Source organism: Mus caroli, chromosome 9, assembly GCF_900094665.2.
Source record: "Mus caroli chromosome 9, CAROLI_EIJ_v1.1, whole genome shotgun sequence".
Classification (NCBI taxonomy): Eukaryota; Metazoa; Chordata; class Mammalia; order Rodentia; family Muridae; genus Mus; species Mus caroli.
Window position 1 is genome coordinate 19,348,770 of NC_034578.1, and position 20,360 is coordinate 19,369,129.

The 20,360-nt window shown below is 41.7% G+C and overlaps 1 protein-coding gene across 3 annotated transcripts in view; it reads left to right on the forward strand.

The window, feature by feature from the left end:
- The window catches only part of Bmper (BMP binding endothelial regulator), a 254,962-nt gene that overhangs the window by 117,572 nt on the left and 117,030 nt on the right, over positions 1–20,360 (forward strand). For all 3 annotated transcript variants that reach the window (XM_021172558.1, XM_029481078.1, XM_029481077.1), the window contains exon 7: positions 14,845–14,944. In XM_021172558.1, coding sequence (XP_021028217.1) covers positions 14,845–14,944 — 100 coding nt within the window. The remainder of the gene's footprint in view (positions 1–14,844; positions 14,945–20,360) is intronic.

The following is a 20,360-nucleotide window of genomic DNA, read 5'->3' on the forward strand; positions in this document are numbered from 1 at the left end:
GAAGTGGGGGGCGCTATGGGGGACTTTTGGGATAGCATTGGAAATGTAACTGAGGAAAATATGTAATAAAAATATTAAAAATTAAAAAAAAAAGGGTGAAAACTTTGTATAAAGGTCATTTCACTAGTCCAGTGGTTAAGGGTAAAGTATTTGCATGAAAGTTCTCTAAAATCCCAAAATAGCTCTGTTAGGAAATTTGTACAAGCTGTGGAAATGGAAGTTATATTTCAAATGACAGATAGAGGGTGGGTATAAAACACTCCCGGGGAAGGTATGACTTCAAAATGTCTGTGAAATCCTGTTTCCCTGTAACAAGAACACACTCATGTCCCAAATTTAATAGAAACCAGGATAAAATTTCCAGGTTCTAAGTTAAGGAAAACTCGAAGCTGACATGGCTGAAAGGAAGGAGCCCACGGGGCTGAGAGCTCACTTCTTCAGACCCTCCAAAATCCCTTACTCCCTGGAAGCATCCTCCAAGCCTTAGCTTCTTCACCTATAAATTGCAAGAAATTATATAATTCCTTAGCAAGAGCTTATGTAAAGCATTGGGGGAGTGGTAGAGATGCTAATCCAGGAGTCGGTGTGCATAATAGCTAAGTGTTGGCTGTTATAAGTGTTTGAAGTCAAAATGGCTTAGAGTCGTGAAAGTATAGACATTGAGCTGCTCACTTACATTGGTGTTCTGCACTTAGCAACAAACAGCATCTGCTGCTGATCGTCTTCCTTGCTGGCGTGGCTTCTCCAAAGGTGCTCTCTTTGCTTCTTTGTTTTGGTGTTTGTGTGTTTTATGAGACAGGGTTTCTTTGTGTAGCCCTGGCTGTTCTGGAACTCACTCTGTTGACCAGGTTGGCCTTGAACTCTGAGCTCCATTTGCCTCTGCCTCTGTCTCCCAAGTGCAGGGATTAAAGGTGTGTGCCATCAGTGAGTGGCTGGTTTCAAAACTTCTTCACAGTTGTTGGAATAAATTCTTAGTAAAGCTGCTTGTAAATAAAATGCATCTGATTTTTTTTTTGTAAATTTAATGCAATATATTTGATCATATTTTCAGTGCCATTCTCAAGTTAGCTTGGTAAACAATGTGGTAGCTCTTTCTGTTCAGCTGCCTACCTGTGTCCAGGGCATTTGCTCACAGGGTGCACTCCTGCTGTACTGACTTGAGAGGAACTTTAGTCATATTATGAAAGATTTGCCTCAGGTTAACTGATCACTGAAGCCTAATAGTTCATTTAGGTACATTAGACATCCTCTGATTAGTGGTCAAAGATGGCCTCCTACCCCTTTTCTAGTACCTTCCTATGAATTGTAGATAATGTCTGTGGTTCTCCTTTCAGTCCCAGGGTAATCTGGATAAACTCCAGAATATCTGTATTGTAAGTTATAGACTTTTAAAAAATACAGAATTGTTACTGATACTGTGTCCTTTTCTAAAGTAAGGTGGTCATTGTATTGCTGAGGCAAGCTTTTCCAACATCTTGCTTAATGAAGCTAAAAGGTCAACCTGTCTGTGCCCAGGCTTCGAACCTTTCTAGGAGAGAACTTTGGAGATGGTCAGGCAACTTATCAATTGTGGACCAGCTGTTCATTCTGACACCAAGCCCAGACAGGGAAATGTCCACAGCTGTGGCCTCACTGAGATGGCTACTTACTTGGATGTCACCATTCTAAGGGTGACGTGAGGCATTTGAACTTATAAGTATCACTTCCCAGTAGTACCCTAAGTTGGTGACCAAGTCATAATCACATAGCCTGTGGGGGACATTTGAAACTGAAATCCTAACATTGATTTGATATAATCCTAGGAAGAACTCAACCTTTACAACACACTGTTCCTTCAAAGGCCAATGACTTGTAGCTATGAACTGCTCTGTACTGCCCCATGCTGAACACTACTGATATTGGTCTCACTGGAGGAAAAATGGCCAGTTTTCTTAGAATGTCCAAGCCATGGGATAGGACCCATGGCTTTCTGCCTTAGGAGCTTCCAGTTTCTACATTTTGTTTCTGTTACTGGTTGGTACTACCACCGTTTTCTCCAGGCCATTTCCCTGGCACAGCCCTAACTTCTGCACACTCCCACTGTCTCCCAAATGCCTCAGGAGACAAAGCAGTGTGAGGCCTAAGGGGAAGTGACATGGGACAAGGCCATTTTGCTTTGGATTCATGTTATTTCATTATAGGGACCCCCTATATCTGCAGGGTTTGCATTGCAAGAGGCTTAGTGACATTGTTCCTTGGAGATGCTCCTGGGATTGGTGTGGGAGATTCTCCTGAGAGATGCTGTGGGAGATGCTCCTGGGAGATGCTGTGGGAGATACTCCTGGGAGATGCTGTGGGAGATGCTTTTCTCAGCATTCTTTCTACTGTAGCATCCACACCAGCATCCATGAGCCTTGGCTTAGGATGTTGAGGATGAGAGATATGCTGCACAGGTGAGACATCAAGTTCAGTGCAGTGTTCTTATCTCCTCTTCATTTAGAGTAGGTTTTCCCTCACCTGCCCCTCTCCTCACTAGACTTGCCGAGACCTATCATAGTACTAGCTTTGATCGGGCGGGTACCTGCCATATCTGGTTTCCACACACTCTGCATTTCTTTTCCTTTTTATTATATTTGGCCTCAATTAAGATCACCCTGAACACCTGCCAAGAATGGGCTGCAGCCTGATTGTCTCTAAAACACAAAGTTAAAATTAGTAGACAAGACCAATATCCAGAGTGTCACTAGCTTGAAATGATAATGCAAGAAATATCTAGTCCTCTGGACTGTTGGAATCCAGGTGTCATGAGATTATTATTCCAGAAAAATACATGAGTACAATTGGATCTTTCCATGATATCAGAATTTGTTGAATAAAAACAAATTCACAAGGGGCAGTGGTTTTAATGGCATTAATTTGGAATATATAATGCAATTTCATATATATGTAATAATTATATCTATCTGTCTATCTATCTATCTATCTATCTATCTATCTATCTGTCATCTTTCTTTCTTGTTGTTATTTTTGTTGTTGCATACTTTGGTAATCTGGCCAAAGTGAATGAAAGGCTTTTTTTTTCAGTCTTAATTATTAATATTAACTTTCATATCACACAGCACACAGAATATTTATCTATGGGTGTATATGAGTCTCAGAGTGGATACAAATGAAAGAGAATACAGAGTTAAAGGGGCTTCAGAAGTGGGCAGAGATGTAGAGAGCAACCGTGTATTGATAAGACAATGAACCCAAACAGCTCCGGAGAAACTATCAGGTTCAGGCTGCAAGAGAGTCAGAGTGGAAAGACGGGATGTCCTCAGCTCTTGTCAGAGACCAAGAGCTCACCAGCTCTGAGCAAGAGGGGGCAGGTACTTGTCCAGAAGGGGGTGAGCAGGTAGACAGACAGGCAGCAGTCAAGTAGGCCACTTGGAAGCTCAGGGCCAGTCAGGAGTTCTCTGCGCTTCACTCACACACTAGTCATCAGACAGATCAGTGTGGGGCTGTTTCTATGGCAGTGTTAGCTGGTTAGATCCTTTCCCTGGACTGCCCTGTCCACTGAATTCTTAGGCCTGATTCCCTGATAAGCTTTTAAATGTCTTTCAGTAATTAATTTGAAGTTGAGATGAAATCTTATTTTTTAGTGATGTCTGCCAGAATACTGAACCTAGAAAACCTTCAAAAACTTTATCAAAATATTGTGTATGTGCATGTGTGTATGTACGTACGTGTGTGTGTGTGTGTGTGTGTGTGTGTGTGTGTGTGTATTGGGGATAGTTCACCCACTAGACACATCTTAGGTAAGGGTAATTCATTGCAGCACAACCAGTATTTTTCTAACATTAAGAAACTTCACTAGAGCACAAGCACTTTTGAGTTATTTTTAGCCTTAATTGACAACTCAATGAGTAGACATTTAACCAAACCCGAAATACTTCTGTTGCAACTATGTTCTCACTGTGTGGCTAACCACTGTGGAAGACAGAAAAAACAGTGTCCTTCTGTCCTCCTTGAATTCTCAACCCTGTTTGGAACAAACTGTGTACACATGAATGACTGCATGAAATATTCAGCAACAATTAATTAGTTTAGGTGGTCAAACTTGAGGTTAAGGGCTTCAGGGAATCGATTCACCAGTGGTAAATGGTGTGCATTCCGGCTATCTGGTATTTTTTAGACCTTTCCGACTCATCAGAGGTGTACATGAAACTTTCCTTTTGGCACATGGGCAGTCTTATTCTGTGCAGATAGGGAAGCTGTAAGGCATGCTCGTGCTGCGCAGTAGTGTTATTTCCTTCCTTTTAGGGATGGCTGTAGTTCACAGGAGGTGTGACTTCTGAATGTTTGCTCTCTTCTTCTCCCTGGAGGCAGGCCAAACTGTGAGGAAAGCATTTGATGTGTCAGCGGTGGGTTTGTGACAGCTTTGACTACTTATATGATGATGAAAGGCTTAACTTTGATTTAAAAAAAAAAAGTGGAAAATAGGAAAAGAGGATTGTAGTCTTCCATTCTCTCTCTCCCTCTCTCTCTCTCTTTCTCTCTCCCTCTTTCTCTCTGTCTCTCTCTGTCTCTCTGTCTCTCTCTGTCTCTCTGTCTCTCTCTCTCTGTCTCTCTCTCTCTCTCTCTTTCTCTCTCTCTCTCCAGGTTCTACCAGGGTGGCCTGAATGGCTGAATGGTCTCTTCAGTAGTTTTGATTGTTTATGTATTAGAGAGAGAGAGAGACAGAGAGAGAGAGAGAGAGACAGAGAGAGAGAGAGACAGAGAGAGACAGAGACAGAGAGAGAGAGAGAGATGCTTTCATACATAGAGGACAGACTATCAGTCCTGCCCATGTACCCAGTGTCATCTTCCTTGGGACAGAGCACTGATGTTTCAGCTGATGCTCACCAACTGCTTCTGTGGAACCAACAAGTCAGGGTTAAACAAGATGTTTGAGTCTCTGCAACTTTCCTCCTTCCTAAGGTATTTGGTTTGAAATATCATCTGACCTTGGACTCATGGGGTAGTCTTACATTCCCACTTCTGAAACAGAGAGGGGGATCAAACATGAGAATCCACAATCACTTGGACTTTCTTCAAGTGACACTCTAAACATATTCATAATTTCTGTGTCTTCAAGAATAGAAAGTTTAAACTTGGGATAGAGCAGGAATTTCTGAATTTTCCTTTTTAAAGCAAAAAGATAATACAAAAGCATAAAACAAAAACCCTAAATGGTTGCCATTCAGCTGATTGACAAGGAAAATTCTATGATCAAGCATTTGAAGGGGAAGAAGAGAAACATTATATTTTACAATGTTGGAGCAGCATTCCTGGAAAATCAGATTAGTTGAACATCGGGCATTTGCATTGCTGACTTTGGAGGTAGCCTGATGCCTATTTCAGGAAAGTGTCCTGTCTCTGCCTCTCGCTGGATTTGAAATCAATACCATCTTCATCATATTTGGGGTGCTCACTTTTGTAGCTGTTGATAGATGGAGTCTAGTTGTGATATGAGCAGGCACAGGCCCCACAGCCTGTATGAGACCAGAACAGAAAAGTGGCTATACTTTCTGCGACAATCTAGAGTATGATGAACAAACTCTTTAGGAGTCACATGAGAACACTGATGTCACTTCAGAGCTTGTTGACATGGTCAGAGAGTGATGGAAACAAACTTACAGTGTAGTGAAAGCCTCAACTTGAGTTAGTGCTAGCCAGCTGCGACGGTATCACCAAGAAAGCCATGGTTGTCAAGAACATCCTTTCTACTTTGGCAAAGTTATTCTTGATGATGTTTTTGTGAAAGTGGTCTGCTTAGAATAGTAGGCACAGAGGTATAAGGTGAGGAAGTCAAATGCTTTGCTTAAGTTTAACCTTCCAGCAGGAAGATGTACAAATATAGAAGAGGACCTGGATTTATTCAGGGCACAAACCATACAATAGGATTGACATTGTAAGTCTTGGCAAGTGTTTCTTCTTCTGTTAAAAACTGGAAACTGGAACTTCTTCAGTGATGAAGAAACTTAAAAGAATAGCTTTAGAATGATTTGGTGACATTAGTTCTGAAATGTCTCATCTGGACCTGTACAGAGAAATTAAATACCATTTCTCTAGAAATAGTTGTGATAGGCATTTTTTAACACCAAGATGTCCATGTCTCAACTCTATTAAGATGAATATGCTCATGAAATGGTGAAAGGAGCTGTGTGGAAGTCTTAAGTTAAGAATCTGCTTGTGAGGGTTAGCCTGGATTGCCTGGGCTTGCCTCCATGCTAGTTACTTTTCCTGTTTCTGTCATGAACATATTGACAAAATCCAATTAATGGAGAACAGGTGTATTTGGGATCACAGTTTGAGTGTACATTCCATCACTGTGGGAAAGTCCAGATGGCAGGAGCTTGAAGTGACTTTCAGACTTCAGTCAAGAAGTCTGAAAGTGATACATTCTGGTATCCTCCCAGAAAACCCCAGCCCATGGAATGGTGCTATCCACATTTAAGGTGAGTCCTGCCTTAACTATACAGATTTGGAAAAACTCTTACATTCAAACCAAAGAATTTTTTATGGGTATTATGAATTTCATGAAGTTGACGATGGAGATTGACCACCTTAGCTTCTTACAAAGGTCCATAATGAAGGAAGTCTGGGTCTTCTGACATCTTCATTCCCAAGTGTAGAAATAACTTGGACCTGGTCCTTCTCTCAAAGCATACCACTCTATCTGGCAAAAAAAAACCCACCCTCTAGAACACACATCCTAAGCCAATGTTGGCTATGATGTATAGTAACATATGTAAGTGCTTGTCAGTGACACATTATGCACAAACTAGTGCATTGTGCTGCAATTTCTTGTGAGGCATCCATGGTCCTGGACATGAGGATACAGTGATCTGGCTCTGCTGTTCTCATCAAGCCATGATTCCAAGCCCCCAGGAAATGCACCGTGATGCCTGGGGTCACTTTCAGTTGTCACAGGCAGAGGTGCTACAGAGTTCCAGCTGTAATAGAGAACATCCCCATAGCAAGGAGTTACCTCACTTCAAATGTCAATACATCAAAGTTTTAGATATAGTTATTCACTGGGTAAATCTGACAAATACACACAGTTATTATACCACAGTGGCAACCACACACGTGTCCTATTGCAGTGCACATATATTCTTATACCATGTAAAGGCATTTCATTCAATAGTGGGGGTCTTTATATGATAGTTGCCCTTGAGATTTTATCAGTCATGTAGCAAGCCATCTTAAGTCAAAATCACTCTATCAGGGTTGCACAATGACAGGATTGCTCAATGATGTGCAATGATACATTCCTTGGATTGTATCAATCTCATTAAGTGGTCTATGACTGGATGTGTGCTTTTTCTGGGGACAGTGAGTGTGCTGGCTGGCAAGCATCATCTGAGAACTGCTTGACTGCGACACCTGAAAGTTCATCAGAAAGATGTGCTGTGTCACCCTGTCAAGAAGCCTGGATCGCCATGGTTGCTCTAGTTATTCTCTTAACTGTAAAGAACTGCTAGGAAATATAAAGTTGTTAGCATAGTAATAAAAAGGGCAAAAAGCAGATTCTAAGGTATCATGAAGGTAGCTTTTAAAGGTTGAAAAACAATGTAAAGGAAGGAGAATTTTTAATCTTAAAGAGTTCAAGGAGAGCCATGGAAACTGCAGTTCCCACTTGTATTGAGAGAGTACTGGCAGATTAGATGGGGGTGCTGAGATACAGTTAGTTTTACTTGTATGAAATGTTGGTGATCCTGAAGCCTTGGTTCAGATGCTGGCATGGGAGGGAGTCACGTTCTCTACCCATGGAGGCAGCATTATTGAGTGAAGTACTTAGAGCAGGATGAGATAGGCAGAATAGCCTGTCCCTTCCCCAAGTACCCCACCAGCATACCCAGGCTGAAATCAGCACAAGGCAGCACTGTCAAGTGTACCAGGAACCTGGAATATGACTGGGGCGTTGGGAGGAAGACAGCACTATCATGTCTGGGACATAATTGTAGCATTAATAAAGTAGACGTGTCTGGGCATTATAGCACTGTTTTGAAAGTGAACCCTTCAGCTTTCTTTTCATAGGAGTGGCAAGGGTGGTTCTGATCCACATCCTAGACTAGAAGCCCCTGTTGCAAGGATGAGCCGTTGTAGGCATTTAGAGAGGGGCATGGTGCATCCTCACAAGTAGATCCAAAAGCAAAGGCTTTGATGAAAAAGAAGAATGAGATACAGGCATTAATGGGTTGTGCAGTAGACATGGGGGTGAATGGTGAACACTATCAGTCTCCTCCAAGAAGAGGAAGATAGAACCCCCAAATTTCATATTTGTATACTACTCACATCTTGGTTCAGATATAAAGGAGCAAAGTAGTGGGAGGGACAAAAATAATGGAAAAAACCCTAGAACTAAATAAAATATGTGCATGATTTGGATTTTTTATTCAAGTAATAAAATGTGGGTTAAACATTTCACATAAGCTGTTTCTAACAGACACAAAGTTATGGCCAGGGGTAGATAAAAAATGGCTCGAAGGAGAAGAAGCCCTGGGCATTTATTTAGTTCATTGAACTATGTATCCCCCAGCTGAGAAATTTGGTTGTAGCATTTAGGATCCAATGGAACTAACTCAATTTGGATGTTAGAATAGAATTTGCATTTCATCTTTGTCTCATGGTTTGTTGGAGGGCAAATTGCCCCCAAGTTCATTAAGTTCAATTGCTCAGTTTTTACTGCATGGTAATGGCAGCTATCCCGAATGGCTTTGTTATGGTGATAACAGTACCAGTCATGGGGCCTTGCACAACCTGGAATTGTCACCACTACCTATTGGGGGGGATCTTTCCTATACTCCCTATTTCTACTTAGCCCAGAAGCCCAACAATCTACACTGCTTACTGCTTTCTCCACCTTTTTTGACTGGTCTGTTTGTTGTTGTTTCTTTTGTGGGAAAGGGATACAACAGACCAAATATCAAGGCCTTTATCTTGGGGTATGTCATGATTTGAATATTTTCTGCAGTTAGGTTATAGAACAATGAGAAGCATGGCTAGGAAAATCCATTTCTTTCTGTGCAGTGTTTTGATCCAGTTTATAACTCAGGACCATTGCTTTGCCCAACAGTTGGCGTTGAGCCACTGGCTGTGGTAATGTAAGAATTCGGGACCACATATGAACATGTGTCACTCAAGATCCTTCCTTTACTGACTGTCATGTGCTCTCTTCCCTCATCCCACTATCTCAGTATCAACTCCATTCCTTTAAAAGAACTGGGAATAGGGAAAAAAATTCTCTTCAGAAACTAGGAAGATATGCCTGGTTCATCGTAACTACTTATCAACCAATCTGTAATCTACTACACACTGCAAAGATTTTTGAAAACTGTGCTTCCAGCTTCTAGTCAGGCAGCCAGGCTCTAAACCCTGATCAGGGAAGCAATGCCATCTCACTCACATGCCACAGGATAGGCTCCAGATCCCACGTTCTCTGCACATCCTTGGGGGTTGCAAAAGTATCCCACGTGCACACGGCTGTGGTTTTATCGTCTTGCGTTCATCACCCCATTCAGGAAGGTAGATTTTTATTATGCAGCAAAAGTGCTGCTTCGGGGTAAACCTTGACATAAAGCAATTGTTTTCTTGAGTCCATCAGCTAACCCAAGTATAAAAAAATCATAGACAATAGACCTGAGACAGGTTTCAGATCCTTGTTTAAAAGCACTGCTCTCAGAGAAGCACTTGGTTAAGGAGTTATCTCAAATGTAGAAAATAAGCTTGACATTGCCAAGGGAAGAGGAAGGGTAAGAGTCAGAGTGCAGAGAGACTCCTGTCCTTCTTGACTAGATTGCAACACCAGACTTCCAATAGCTTGGAAGGAATTGTCTCAGCAGCTCTTGATGCTGAATATTGGTCTTGGCTATATCAGCATCCAGGGGCATTTAGTTAGTAGCTAATATGTGCAGACAAAGTGAGAATATACAAACCCCAGGAGGTTTGAAGGTAAGTGGACATAGACCACCAAGCTCTGGCAGTTCATTCATTAGCCTCTCACAGTTAGCAGTCTCTAGGAGAACACAGCTGGAATCTAGGGCGCATTGTGTGGGAAAGCTTTTCTTCTTACTGAACAACTTTTTCATAGGATTTCCCTCAAACTTTCCCGCTTCTGTAGGACATCAGGCACACAGAACTGGTACCTGCTCCCAAGGAAGACTTTCATTTATGCAAAAGTATATCGCCTTGTGAGATAAGGCTTCTATATTTGCACCAAAAATTATGTGTGCCCCAAAGAGAGAAGAATAAATGATAAAACAGAAGGTTTGGGGAAGGGGGAGGTTTCTGAGGATGGAGGGTTCCAGGGACCTCAGCAAGGAGAAGAGGTTTGATTTCCTTTTGATGTTAGCTAAGTCAGAATTTCAATAGGAATTGAAAACAGGGTTGGAAGGAAAGATGTTTGCATCAAGAAGATGAAAGGCATGGCGTGTGTTTGGGGATAGCAAAGAATTAAGACACACTGAAATCCTACGTTTATGCTGGAATTGAGTGAAGGAACTGGTAAAAGATTTTAAGGTACCTTTGCAAGATAGGCTCATGTAGGAGTAAAGTTATGGTACATCTCAGTATTCGCAAGGATGCAATGAAATTTATTTACTGCTCTTCTTACTTTAGTGCTAGTTTCTGGGGTAGATTTTCCTAAGGTGACTATGTACTCAGACTCTTTCTAAGCTCCCTCCCACTGGCCAGCCCCCCAGTAGAGAGAAAAGTGAAAGACAGGAGATTATGGGAGGAAGTTTTGTTAATCAGGCCTATGGATGTTTTATATTATTTTCATTGATTAAAAATTAGCCATGTGACCATGCCTTTCTACATATATATGGTAGCCTTAAACAAGTATGTGATAAAACAATGGAATGTTGGGTAGCTCCTGAAGGGAGCCCTTTATGTATGGATCTATCTAGGGGGTGAGTGGGAGAGAGTCAAAGTCAAGGAAACCAAATTGAGCCGAACATCAGGCAGAGAGAGAGAGAGAGAGAGAGAGAGAGAGAGAGAGAGAGAGAGAGAGAGAGCCCAAATTGGAGGGTCTCCATCAGTTCCTTCCCCTTGAGGCTCAGGAAAACAGGCAGAAGAAGGGGAGGAAGAGTTGTAGGAGATAGAGGGGCTGAGGACACCAGGAGAACATTCCCCATAGAATCAACTTAACGTGGTTCAAAGGAGCTCGCAGAGGCTGAAGCAACAATCATGGAGCCTCTATGGGTCTGAGCTAGGTTCTCTGTGTATATGCTATTGTTAGCTTGGTGTTCTTTGAGACACCATAACAGTAGGAGTAGTGGGTGTGTGTCTCTGACTCTTTTGCCTGTTCTTAAGACCCTTTCCCTCCTATTGGGTTGCCTCACCCACTCGTGATATGAGGGTTTGTGCCTTGCTGTATCTTGTTCTGCTGTGGTCACTTGATATCCTGGGGAGGCCTACTCTTTTCTGACAGGCAACAGAGAAGTATCTGGTGTGGGGGGGAGGGAAAGTATGTGTGCGCCAGAGCTTGTGTGTGTGTGTGTGTGTGTGTGTGTGTGTGAGAGAGAGAGAGAGAGAGAGAGAGAGAGAGAGAGAGAGAGAGAGAGAGAGAACTGGGTGAAGAGGAGTGAAAGGAAACTGATGTCTGTGTGTATTAGAAACAAACAAACAAACAAACAAACAAACAACATACTCACGAAGATCTGATAGAGCTTGAGGTAACCAGTTACCATAGCATATGTTGGGTTTTAGAAACGTTTGCTTCTGCTGTTTTAACCCAGTTAGTGTATTGCTTAGCCAAAGGTTGTAATTCCATTAGGATCTCCTCTGAGCTGAAACTGTAGTCGCAGGTTGTGAGCTGTAACTGTGTTACTGTGTTTCTAGCAAAGGCCGGCACTTTCTTTGGAAGAGTTAACTGGAACCAGCCTGGGGACTTGGGCTGTGCCACAGTACTGCAACCCAAACAAAATAAAACCTGACGAAGCCAGCAAACCCAGACTGGAGTTTAAGTTACTCTAACAGACTCTAGGGAAACACAAAGTGCAGTTGTATTAGCTATGCAAAATTTGCTCTTTGACCTTACAGCAAGGGAAGTTACCAGTGCACACACAATCTTCTGCCAGCGTTGCAAAGTGTTGGAAATGTTAACTTTTAGCAATTATGCAATAGTTAAAAACTTTCAATTTTAAAATATACTTTAAAAATAGATGCTGATCCAACAAGAACAGAGGATATCAATGAAGGAACTGTGCCGTCTGCGCACGTAAGAGAGGCCAGCACACAGACAGCCTTGTGTGGCCAGAGATTTAGAGTTTAAGAAATTGCTCACAGATGAATTTCTTAGAAATCAAAAGCGAGGGTCAGCACTGTCCTATCCTATCCTCCCTCCCTCTGTGTCTTATGCATAAGCTGGGGCCTTGTCAGGGGCTTGCCAGACTCATGTTACCCACCTCTGAGGTCTGATGACAGATCTCTAAGTTCAGGTTTATGTGGAGCTGAGAGAGAATTCTCAGAACAAGTCACAACCCTTGGGAGATTTTTAATGATTCTTGGTCTGGAAATAATATAAAAGCAGGAGTGTATTTTGTGGTATTTTTGAATGTTTTGTATTGGTTTAGGGAACATCCAGCATTAAAGAGGCTCAAAAATAACAAATCTTTAAGAAGATCTAACACGACTTCTTTTATTATTTTTCTCCACCAAACAAACAAACAAACAAACAAACAAACAAACAGTAATAATAAAAATAATTGGAACAATTAGGGAACATAGAAAGAGAGGACAGGGCAGGATAGGGTGGGGAGAGGCAAAGCTTATACTGTCTTCTGCTTATGCAGATGGGTCTAGGCAGGGTAAGAGGAAATGGTGACAACTTGGTCTTTCCCCCGAAGGACCAGGGTCTTTTGAGGCCTAAGTTTCTCTTTTGGTAAGGCCTCTTGAGATATGAGTGCTTTATCTGAGGCAATGGGGAGCTCTAAGTAAATTAGTTTTCTAGCTCAAACCCCAGAGAACCTAGTCTTAGGCATCAGAGGAAGCTCTGGGTAAATGAAACCCTGGGAGAATGTCCAGGACATGGCCATGCCAAGGACCCCAGAGCTCAGAGTCATTGAGGAATGGCAAAGTCCTAACCCTACCCCCCACTCATGGGGTTGGCATGGGGTTGAGACTTCTTAGGAAACAGCAAAGCCTTCTCTTCTGGTTTGTGTAAGGGTATTGATAGTGTATGAAGAAAATGTCTATTATGGCTTTCTGCCCTGGAATATTTATGGCCTGAAGATTGTTCCTCTATAGAGACTGCTCCTACTGAGACTAGTCAAACTTGTCTGCCTGATCCAGCTATATACCACAAACCTGCCTCCTTGCTTATGTATAATAACTCTATCTCCCTGGTCAGCTATATGCAGTAACCCCACTTCTCTAGTCAACTATATATAATAAACACATAGTTCTTCTAGAACCTAGACAACCTGGTTCCAGCTTTTCTTCATTTCTTCACTGCCCCTTCATTTCTTCACTGCCCCTGTTAGATCTGTCTTAGAGGCCAAGCAAGGATTTGACACCTGTTGATCTATTTACCAAATTTACTTAACTTCTGAAAAAGAAGACCTTATTCATAAAGTTCATTCGTATTGCATTAGGATAGTCTTTTTTTTTTTTTTGGTTTTTCGAGACAGGGTTTCTCTGTGTAGCCCTGACTGTCCTGGAACTCACCCTGTAGACCAGGCTGGCCTCGAACTCAGAGATCTGCCTGCCTCTGTCTCCCAAGTGCTGGGATTAAAGGCGTGCTCCACCAAGCCCGGCTCACATTAGGATAGTCTTAATGCCAGTCTTGTGGGTTTGTAGATGTGAACTAACGGGGAAGCATTTTATTTTTTCATGTTTCAGCTTTCTACACATTCAGTTATAACTCACCGAGACAACATGATCCACAGTGGTGGGAGGAGTCTATACCTCTGCCTTCTAGAAGGAACATACAGACTGATAGGCAGAGAAATGAGGAGGGCTTTTGACCAAGAGAATGAGAAGGAGTGTCAGGGATAAGGAGGGGTCCTTGGTGTTTGAAGGATGAAATACACAAAATATCCAAAGTCTTCAAAATTTCCACTATAGGCCTCAGAGGCACTACCATCTCTTCCAGTGACAGCCATTACAACCTTATAACTATTAGTGGAACCAGCTTTTGTTGAATGTTCATCAAGCAGTGAAATTATCCTGAACACTGGCTTCCAGAGCATTCGCCTTTAGCAGCTGGGATGCCTCTTCTGGTCGAACTCTCTTTGGGCCATCCTCCAACATATGAAAGCTGAGGCTGAGGGTAAATGCTTATTGCAGAAAGATGTCTGCAGAAAGATGGGATCAGAGAGATTAAAAAAAATCTCATCAATTAAGACACCTTTGTGTAGTTAGAGGATGGGTGACAAGAGGTAGTAACCATCAGAACGGTCCCCACATCCTGGAGCCACTTGCATTGGTGGCACCCATTTTTGTTGCCTTCCTTGCTTTATGCTTCTTTGCTCTGAACTGAAGTTTCATATCCTAGGAAAATGGAGATGGTTGGGTTCCCCTAAGCTTACGCCAAAGCAAGGTTTGAGAAAGAAAATGATGAAGAAAAGCGTGTGGGGTCTTGGAAAGGATGATGGCTGCAACCATGTAGCCGAGGGTTATCTTTTCATAGCTGTAATCTGTAAGGCCTACAGGAAAGAGGAAAGAGATGCATGGGGTGGGGTGGAATCCCAGGCTTACACTCACACAGCACAGTCAGTCCAGGGACCAAATCCTAAAAATAGGTCTTGTTTTTGTTCTAGATATCTTAGTTGTATCACCTATGTACACTGACTTTTCTTAATATGCTTTTTTTTTCTCTCTCTCTTTTCTTAGGGAGGCAGGACACAGTGCGTGAGAGAAGTCTGTCCCATTCTCTCTTGTCCCCAGCACCTTAGTCACACACCCTCAGGACAGTGCTGCCCCAAATGTTTGGGTGAGTGACAGTTTTCAGATTGAAGAACAATGTGATTTCTTCTGGAAGCTTCTGCCAAGTGTGTGATGTGTGTGTATTGAGTCTCGACTTGGTAGAGACAGCTGCTTTTTTTGTGTGGATAAGACTTGACTCGAACTCGATGTCTGCTCAGAAGCTGCTCTGCCATCATTGGCTTCTGGAGCGTGGTGTGCAGCTTACAACCTGGCTAGTGTCTGGTGGGTTAAGAATGGTGCTGAAGAAAGAGTCTAGCGGAACACCTGACTGTTGGAAGCATGTAGTGAGGGCATTTTGAAGTAAATGTATGGAAGACTGCAGTCTAGAATTACCTGAGAGCCAAAAGCCCCCAGAAGAATGGGATGGCAGGAAGTGAGAAGCTTGGAATGAATAACCTTTGATACACTGTAGGAGTGGAGTATCTGTTCTCACATGGAGCCTTTACCACAGACCAGGTACTGCATAGAGTTTACACCATTGAATCTTCCCAAGAAGCTGCAAAGCATAGCTACTGAAACCAGAACTCTCACAGGCCGCACTGGCAGTTACTGCTTTTAATCCCCTTAGAAGAAGGTATTTCTCTAATCTGAAGAGATGCTTAGGGAAGCTGATCACCTCTGGCTTGAATTTGGCTGATTGTTTCTCTGGATCTCTGTATTATTTTGTTATGGTTTCAGGCATTGTTTTCTCCTATCACCGCCTCCTGTTATCTTTGTATCCTAGGGTACAATTGAATCGAGGCTCGTGGAGCACATTTCACTGAAGGTTTGCAGCCGGCAAGTGGGATTGTTTTGCAGAGGTGTAGAATGAATACCCTAAAATGGAATCCTAAGCTTTCTAGCTCACAGAAGGCCTTAATTGTTTTGTCTTTGGGAGATTTTCACTGATTGTCTCTTTGATTTGGCTTCAGCCCCGTTCTTTTCAAACCTTGCCCCATTTGGAGCTCTCTCCTCTCATTCACAATTTGCTTTTTTCTGACTTATTTTCTTCCTTCACAGATTATCACACCTTCAGTTTAGCTTCTTTCTGTAACAGACCTGCCAAATAAAGGCATTTGTGTTACACCGTTTTCTCCTCTTTTCAGGAATCCTACTGCGATTCCATCTAACAATGCCTGACTTTCTATTTTATGCACAAACTCATACTTTTAAACAAATATGGCATAATTAGAAGAACAAGAGAGACTTGCTAAATGTACTGGGTTAAAGACATTTTCATGTACTGTGCTTGTTTCCTGTCCACATGTGCCACCCTGAATTGAAACCAGTGTAGTAGATGCTGCCAAGCTGAGGGCATGGTGGAACCCGTGCCATCTAAATGGGAGTTCATCAAAGTCATGGTCTTGCAGATAAATAACACTGATTAAAGCTCTGAAGCAAATGCTGCTGGTGTGCTGAGACTAGTTAGAAGTTTCTCACATGACGAATGATGGTTGTATTTAGTACGCATTTTACTGCTCACTTGTGTTTTTAAGATAGACTACAAAAAGAACAGTAAGTTTTGGAAAATATAAAGATCATAATTCTGCCAAGAGAGACCTTTTTCATCTTCGTGCTGAACCAGGGTGAAATGATACAGAGATGGCTTAAATCAAGCTGTGCAGCCAGCCTCCGAACCACTCCCTAGCATGTTTTGTGTTGGGCCATGATGACTATGGGATTAAAGTGAGATTTTGTGTTCTTTTCTGGCGAGAAGAAGCATATCCTCTCAACAACAAAAGCAGCAAAACAGTTAAAGGCAAACACCAGAAAACTTTCTGGCCATTGAAATCTCAATGTAATTCCACTTCTGGCTGATTGCTCTTAGATTTTTCTCTTGACCAGGATGCCTGTATGTGGAATACCTCGGCCACTTGGATTGTAGAGTTTCCTTCCTTCCCTTGCTCATTCTCAATGGAGCATCTCATCAAAGATCAGGATACACAGAACAGCCAGGACCCAAGACACCTCTTCATATGGCATAGCCGAGGATAATACTGAAATTACATTACCACTAACAAGTCTAATAGTTATCATCTGCCATCTGCTGGGAGTTTTGATAAGAGCCAGGCATTTTGCTAAGATGTATATCCATAATGCTAAGTGTAATTTACACTTTCTGAGGGGGTAATTTAAGGCAGTGGTCACATCTAATTCAGGAAATAGCCTGTAGTGCCAGTTAAGGAATCAATCAATTGATCAGTCAATTCATAGATTCTTCCATCATGTATGTGCTGCCCACTGAGCAATCTATCCATTGACGCAGTAGTATTGAGCAGAGTAAAAATAGTACAAACAAAAGGCTGTGCAAGGATTGAAAAGGCCATGAATCCTAAGAGATGGAAGGACATCTAGTCAGGCAGTGTCGACTCCACCCATGAATAAGAGGCATTTTAATTGATTTACAGGCAAGATCTACATAGAGGCATTATACTATTATTTATTTTTGAGACAAAGTCTTGGCTGTAACCTAGGCTGGTATTGAACTTGTGTTCTTCCCCTCTCTTCCTCCCGTGTACTAGGAGTGTTAGCCTGTATCACTATGCCCAGCTCTTCATAGAGCTTTGTATGCACCTTTAATTTTTATTAGTTATCTAAGAATGCTGTGCAGTGTGTTTTGATCATATTCACACACCTTCCACACTCTTCCCAGATCAACTCTCACCTTCCCCATACACTCAACTTTGTGTCCAAAACAAAACAAAACTAACAAAAACCAAAATAAAAAACAAAATACTTCTGGGTGTGTAGTTACACTCTCAGAGAAAACAGACTCTCCTCCCAACAGGTAAAAAAAAAAAAAAATCACAATAAGTCCTCACCTTGGCGTGGGATTTCACATCCACCTGCCACCTCCATCCTGGGATTGGGTATGGTGTGGGGTTTGTGCAGGTCTTGTGTCACACCTGCTGCGAACTCATGGGCATCTTCCTGACATCCCAGGAGACGCTGTTTCCCTACAGTCACCCATCCCCTGCTTTTTACACTCTGTCTGTCCCCTCTTCTGAAATGAGCACAGAGCCTTGGGAGGAGGGGGTATCGTGTATATGTTTCACTTACAGCTGAGCATCCCATAGTCTCCTAGTTTCTAGGCCTTGGCCAGGTGTGGGTCTCTATCGATCACTATGTATTGCGGATAGAAGCTGCACTGATGAGGGTTAACGATGCACTGATACAGGGGCATAATGATTCGTCCTCAGAAGTCTACTTAACACCTTTTAGAAAAATAATAGTAAACTCTCCTCCATGGCCTATGGCCTGTCTAGCTATGGGTTTTTAGCTTGATAATGGTCCCAGTTATGTTGTTCATCTTGTAGAGTATGACAAAACCTGAGTCAGAAAGTGGCTGTTAACTCCCATAATGCCCATAACAATACTGCTCCTGTGAGCAGGTCTTTCCAGGCCAGTCATGAATGTAGCCTGCCATCGGCACAGCTGGGTGAGAGTGATGATAGGCTTTCTCCTCTGGCCATGTGTATTGCACCTTCCAGCACAAAGCTAGCAAGTAGGAACGAGACTTCCAAGTCAGCACTAGATTGCTTTTTCACGTTTCATGACTCAAGGCTATGGTGTCTTAGTAATAGCCCTCCAGTTCTAGAGGCTAACCAGGAATACTGGTAATAAATAGCCTGTCCTGCTTAGGTGTGGGATGTGGGCCTGAGACATCAGCAGGCAACAACTCCACAATTAATAACTCATTCCTGGCCATGGTCTTTTTATTTTGTTAGTCTTTAGTATATAATAGAGATATTATTTTTTGATTATATGGTAAATCTCTCTCTCTCCTCCCTCTCTCTCGTGTATACATATGTGTGTCTCTGTGTGTGTACAGAGGTAGATTTCCATATGACATTTTCAAAAGACTTTTGTGCTATTAATTCCTCCCCATTTTTGCTGCCCTCTCCCCACCATTACCCCACTTTAACCCCTCTGATTCCATTATTCACTTTTAATGATGTGAACAGATCAGTATAAGTTTGTACCAATGTGTTCTGTCTCTATCCACTTGAAAATCCCATGCTATGGCCCCTTAGTAAATTTTTGAACTCTATGTCCATTCCACGTGAAATACACGTATCTAAACACTCAAAACTAGCATGTACCCATGAGAGGAAATAGGAGACCTTTGACTTTCCGGGGCTGGGTTATCTCAATGAGAATGATAATTTCCAGCTTCATCCATTTGCTTTAAAATTTCATTTTTGTTAATGCCTAAATAGTATTCCACTGTATAAATATGCCACATTTTTTATCCATTTATAGTTGATGCACTAATGAATGGATAGCCTGTCTCTATCCTATGGACATTATCAGTAGAGTAGTAGTAGCCATGAACGAGCAGGTACTGCCGTATGAGGATACGAATTCCTTTTGGAATATACCTGAGTTGACCATGTGATAGACCTGTTTTCAGCCTTTTGAGGAACTTCCAAACGTCTTTGCATAATAGCTACATCAGTTTGTGTTTCCGCCAGCAGTGAGTAACTGTTCCCCTTTCTTTAGAGCCAAGCTAGCATTTGTCCCAGATTTTTTTAAAATTTTTATTTCTATGTTCCTGCAGTTGTTTGTTTGCTTGATCTTTGTCACTCTGACTGGGATAAGATGAACTTAAAAGCAGTTTTAAATTTGGATTTCTGTAACGACTAAATAGGTCGAGCATATTAACCATTTATGTATCATCACTTGAGAACTTTCTGTTTAGGTCCATGCCCTGTTGTTTAATTGAGTTGTTTGGTTCTTGATGTTATTTATTTTTGAGTTATTTGTATCTTATAGATACTAATCCTTTGTCAAATATATAGCTAGAAATGATTTCTTCCCCTTATTTGGACTGCCTCTTCCCACAAGTGATGGTATTTGCTGGAAATCAACAACAATAGAAATGACAGAAAGTATACAAACTTATGAAAGCTAAGTAACTGAAATTGGGTGGTGGAAAAAATCTAAAGGGAAGGTTAAAATTTTCTAGAATTAAATGAAAACATTAACAACATATTGAAATCAATTGGAATTTATTTATTTATTTATTGTAAGTGTCTGACTTTGACCATGTTCAGTTGTAAAATTCTTGAGGTACATATAAGTATGGGCATAATTATAAAAGTACTTCAGGGGGACTTTTGGGATAGCATTGGAAATGTAAATGAGGAAAATACCTAATAAAAAATATTAAAAAAGAAAAAATAAAAGTACTTCAAAGAAGCAGAGTTTTATTTTGTTTTACAAGGTTAGAAGTCTATCTCTGGACTGATAGATTAATGTTCAATTTGTGAAAATTACTAACATTGTTGCTGTACTAAATAATTTTAAAACTGGTTAGAGATGTTTCTTATCCTATATTGTTCTAAATCTAAGAGGTGTCTTGGCAGAAGTAATTATAATGTAATGGGTCAATTTATGTGATTCAGCTAATGGTTTTCTTTCCCTCCCTCCCTCCCCCTCCC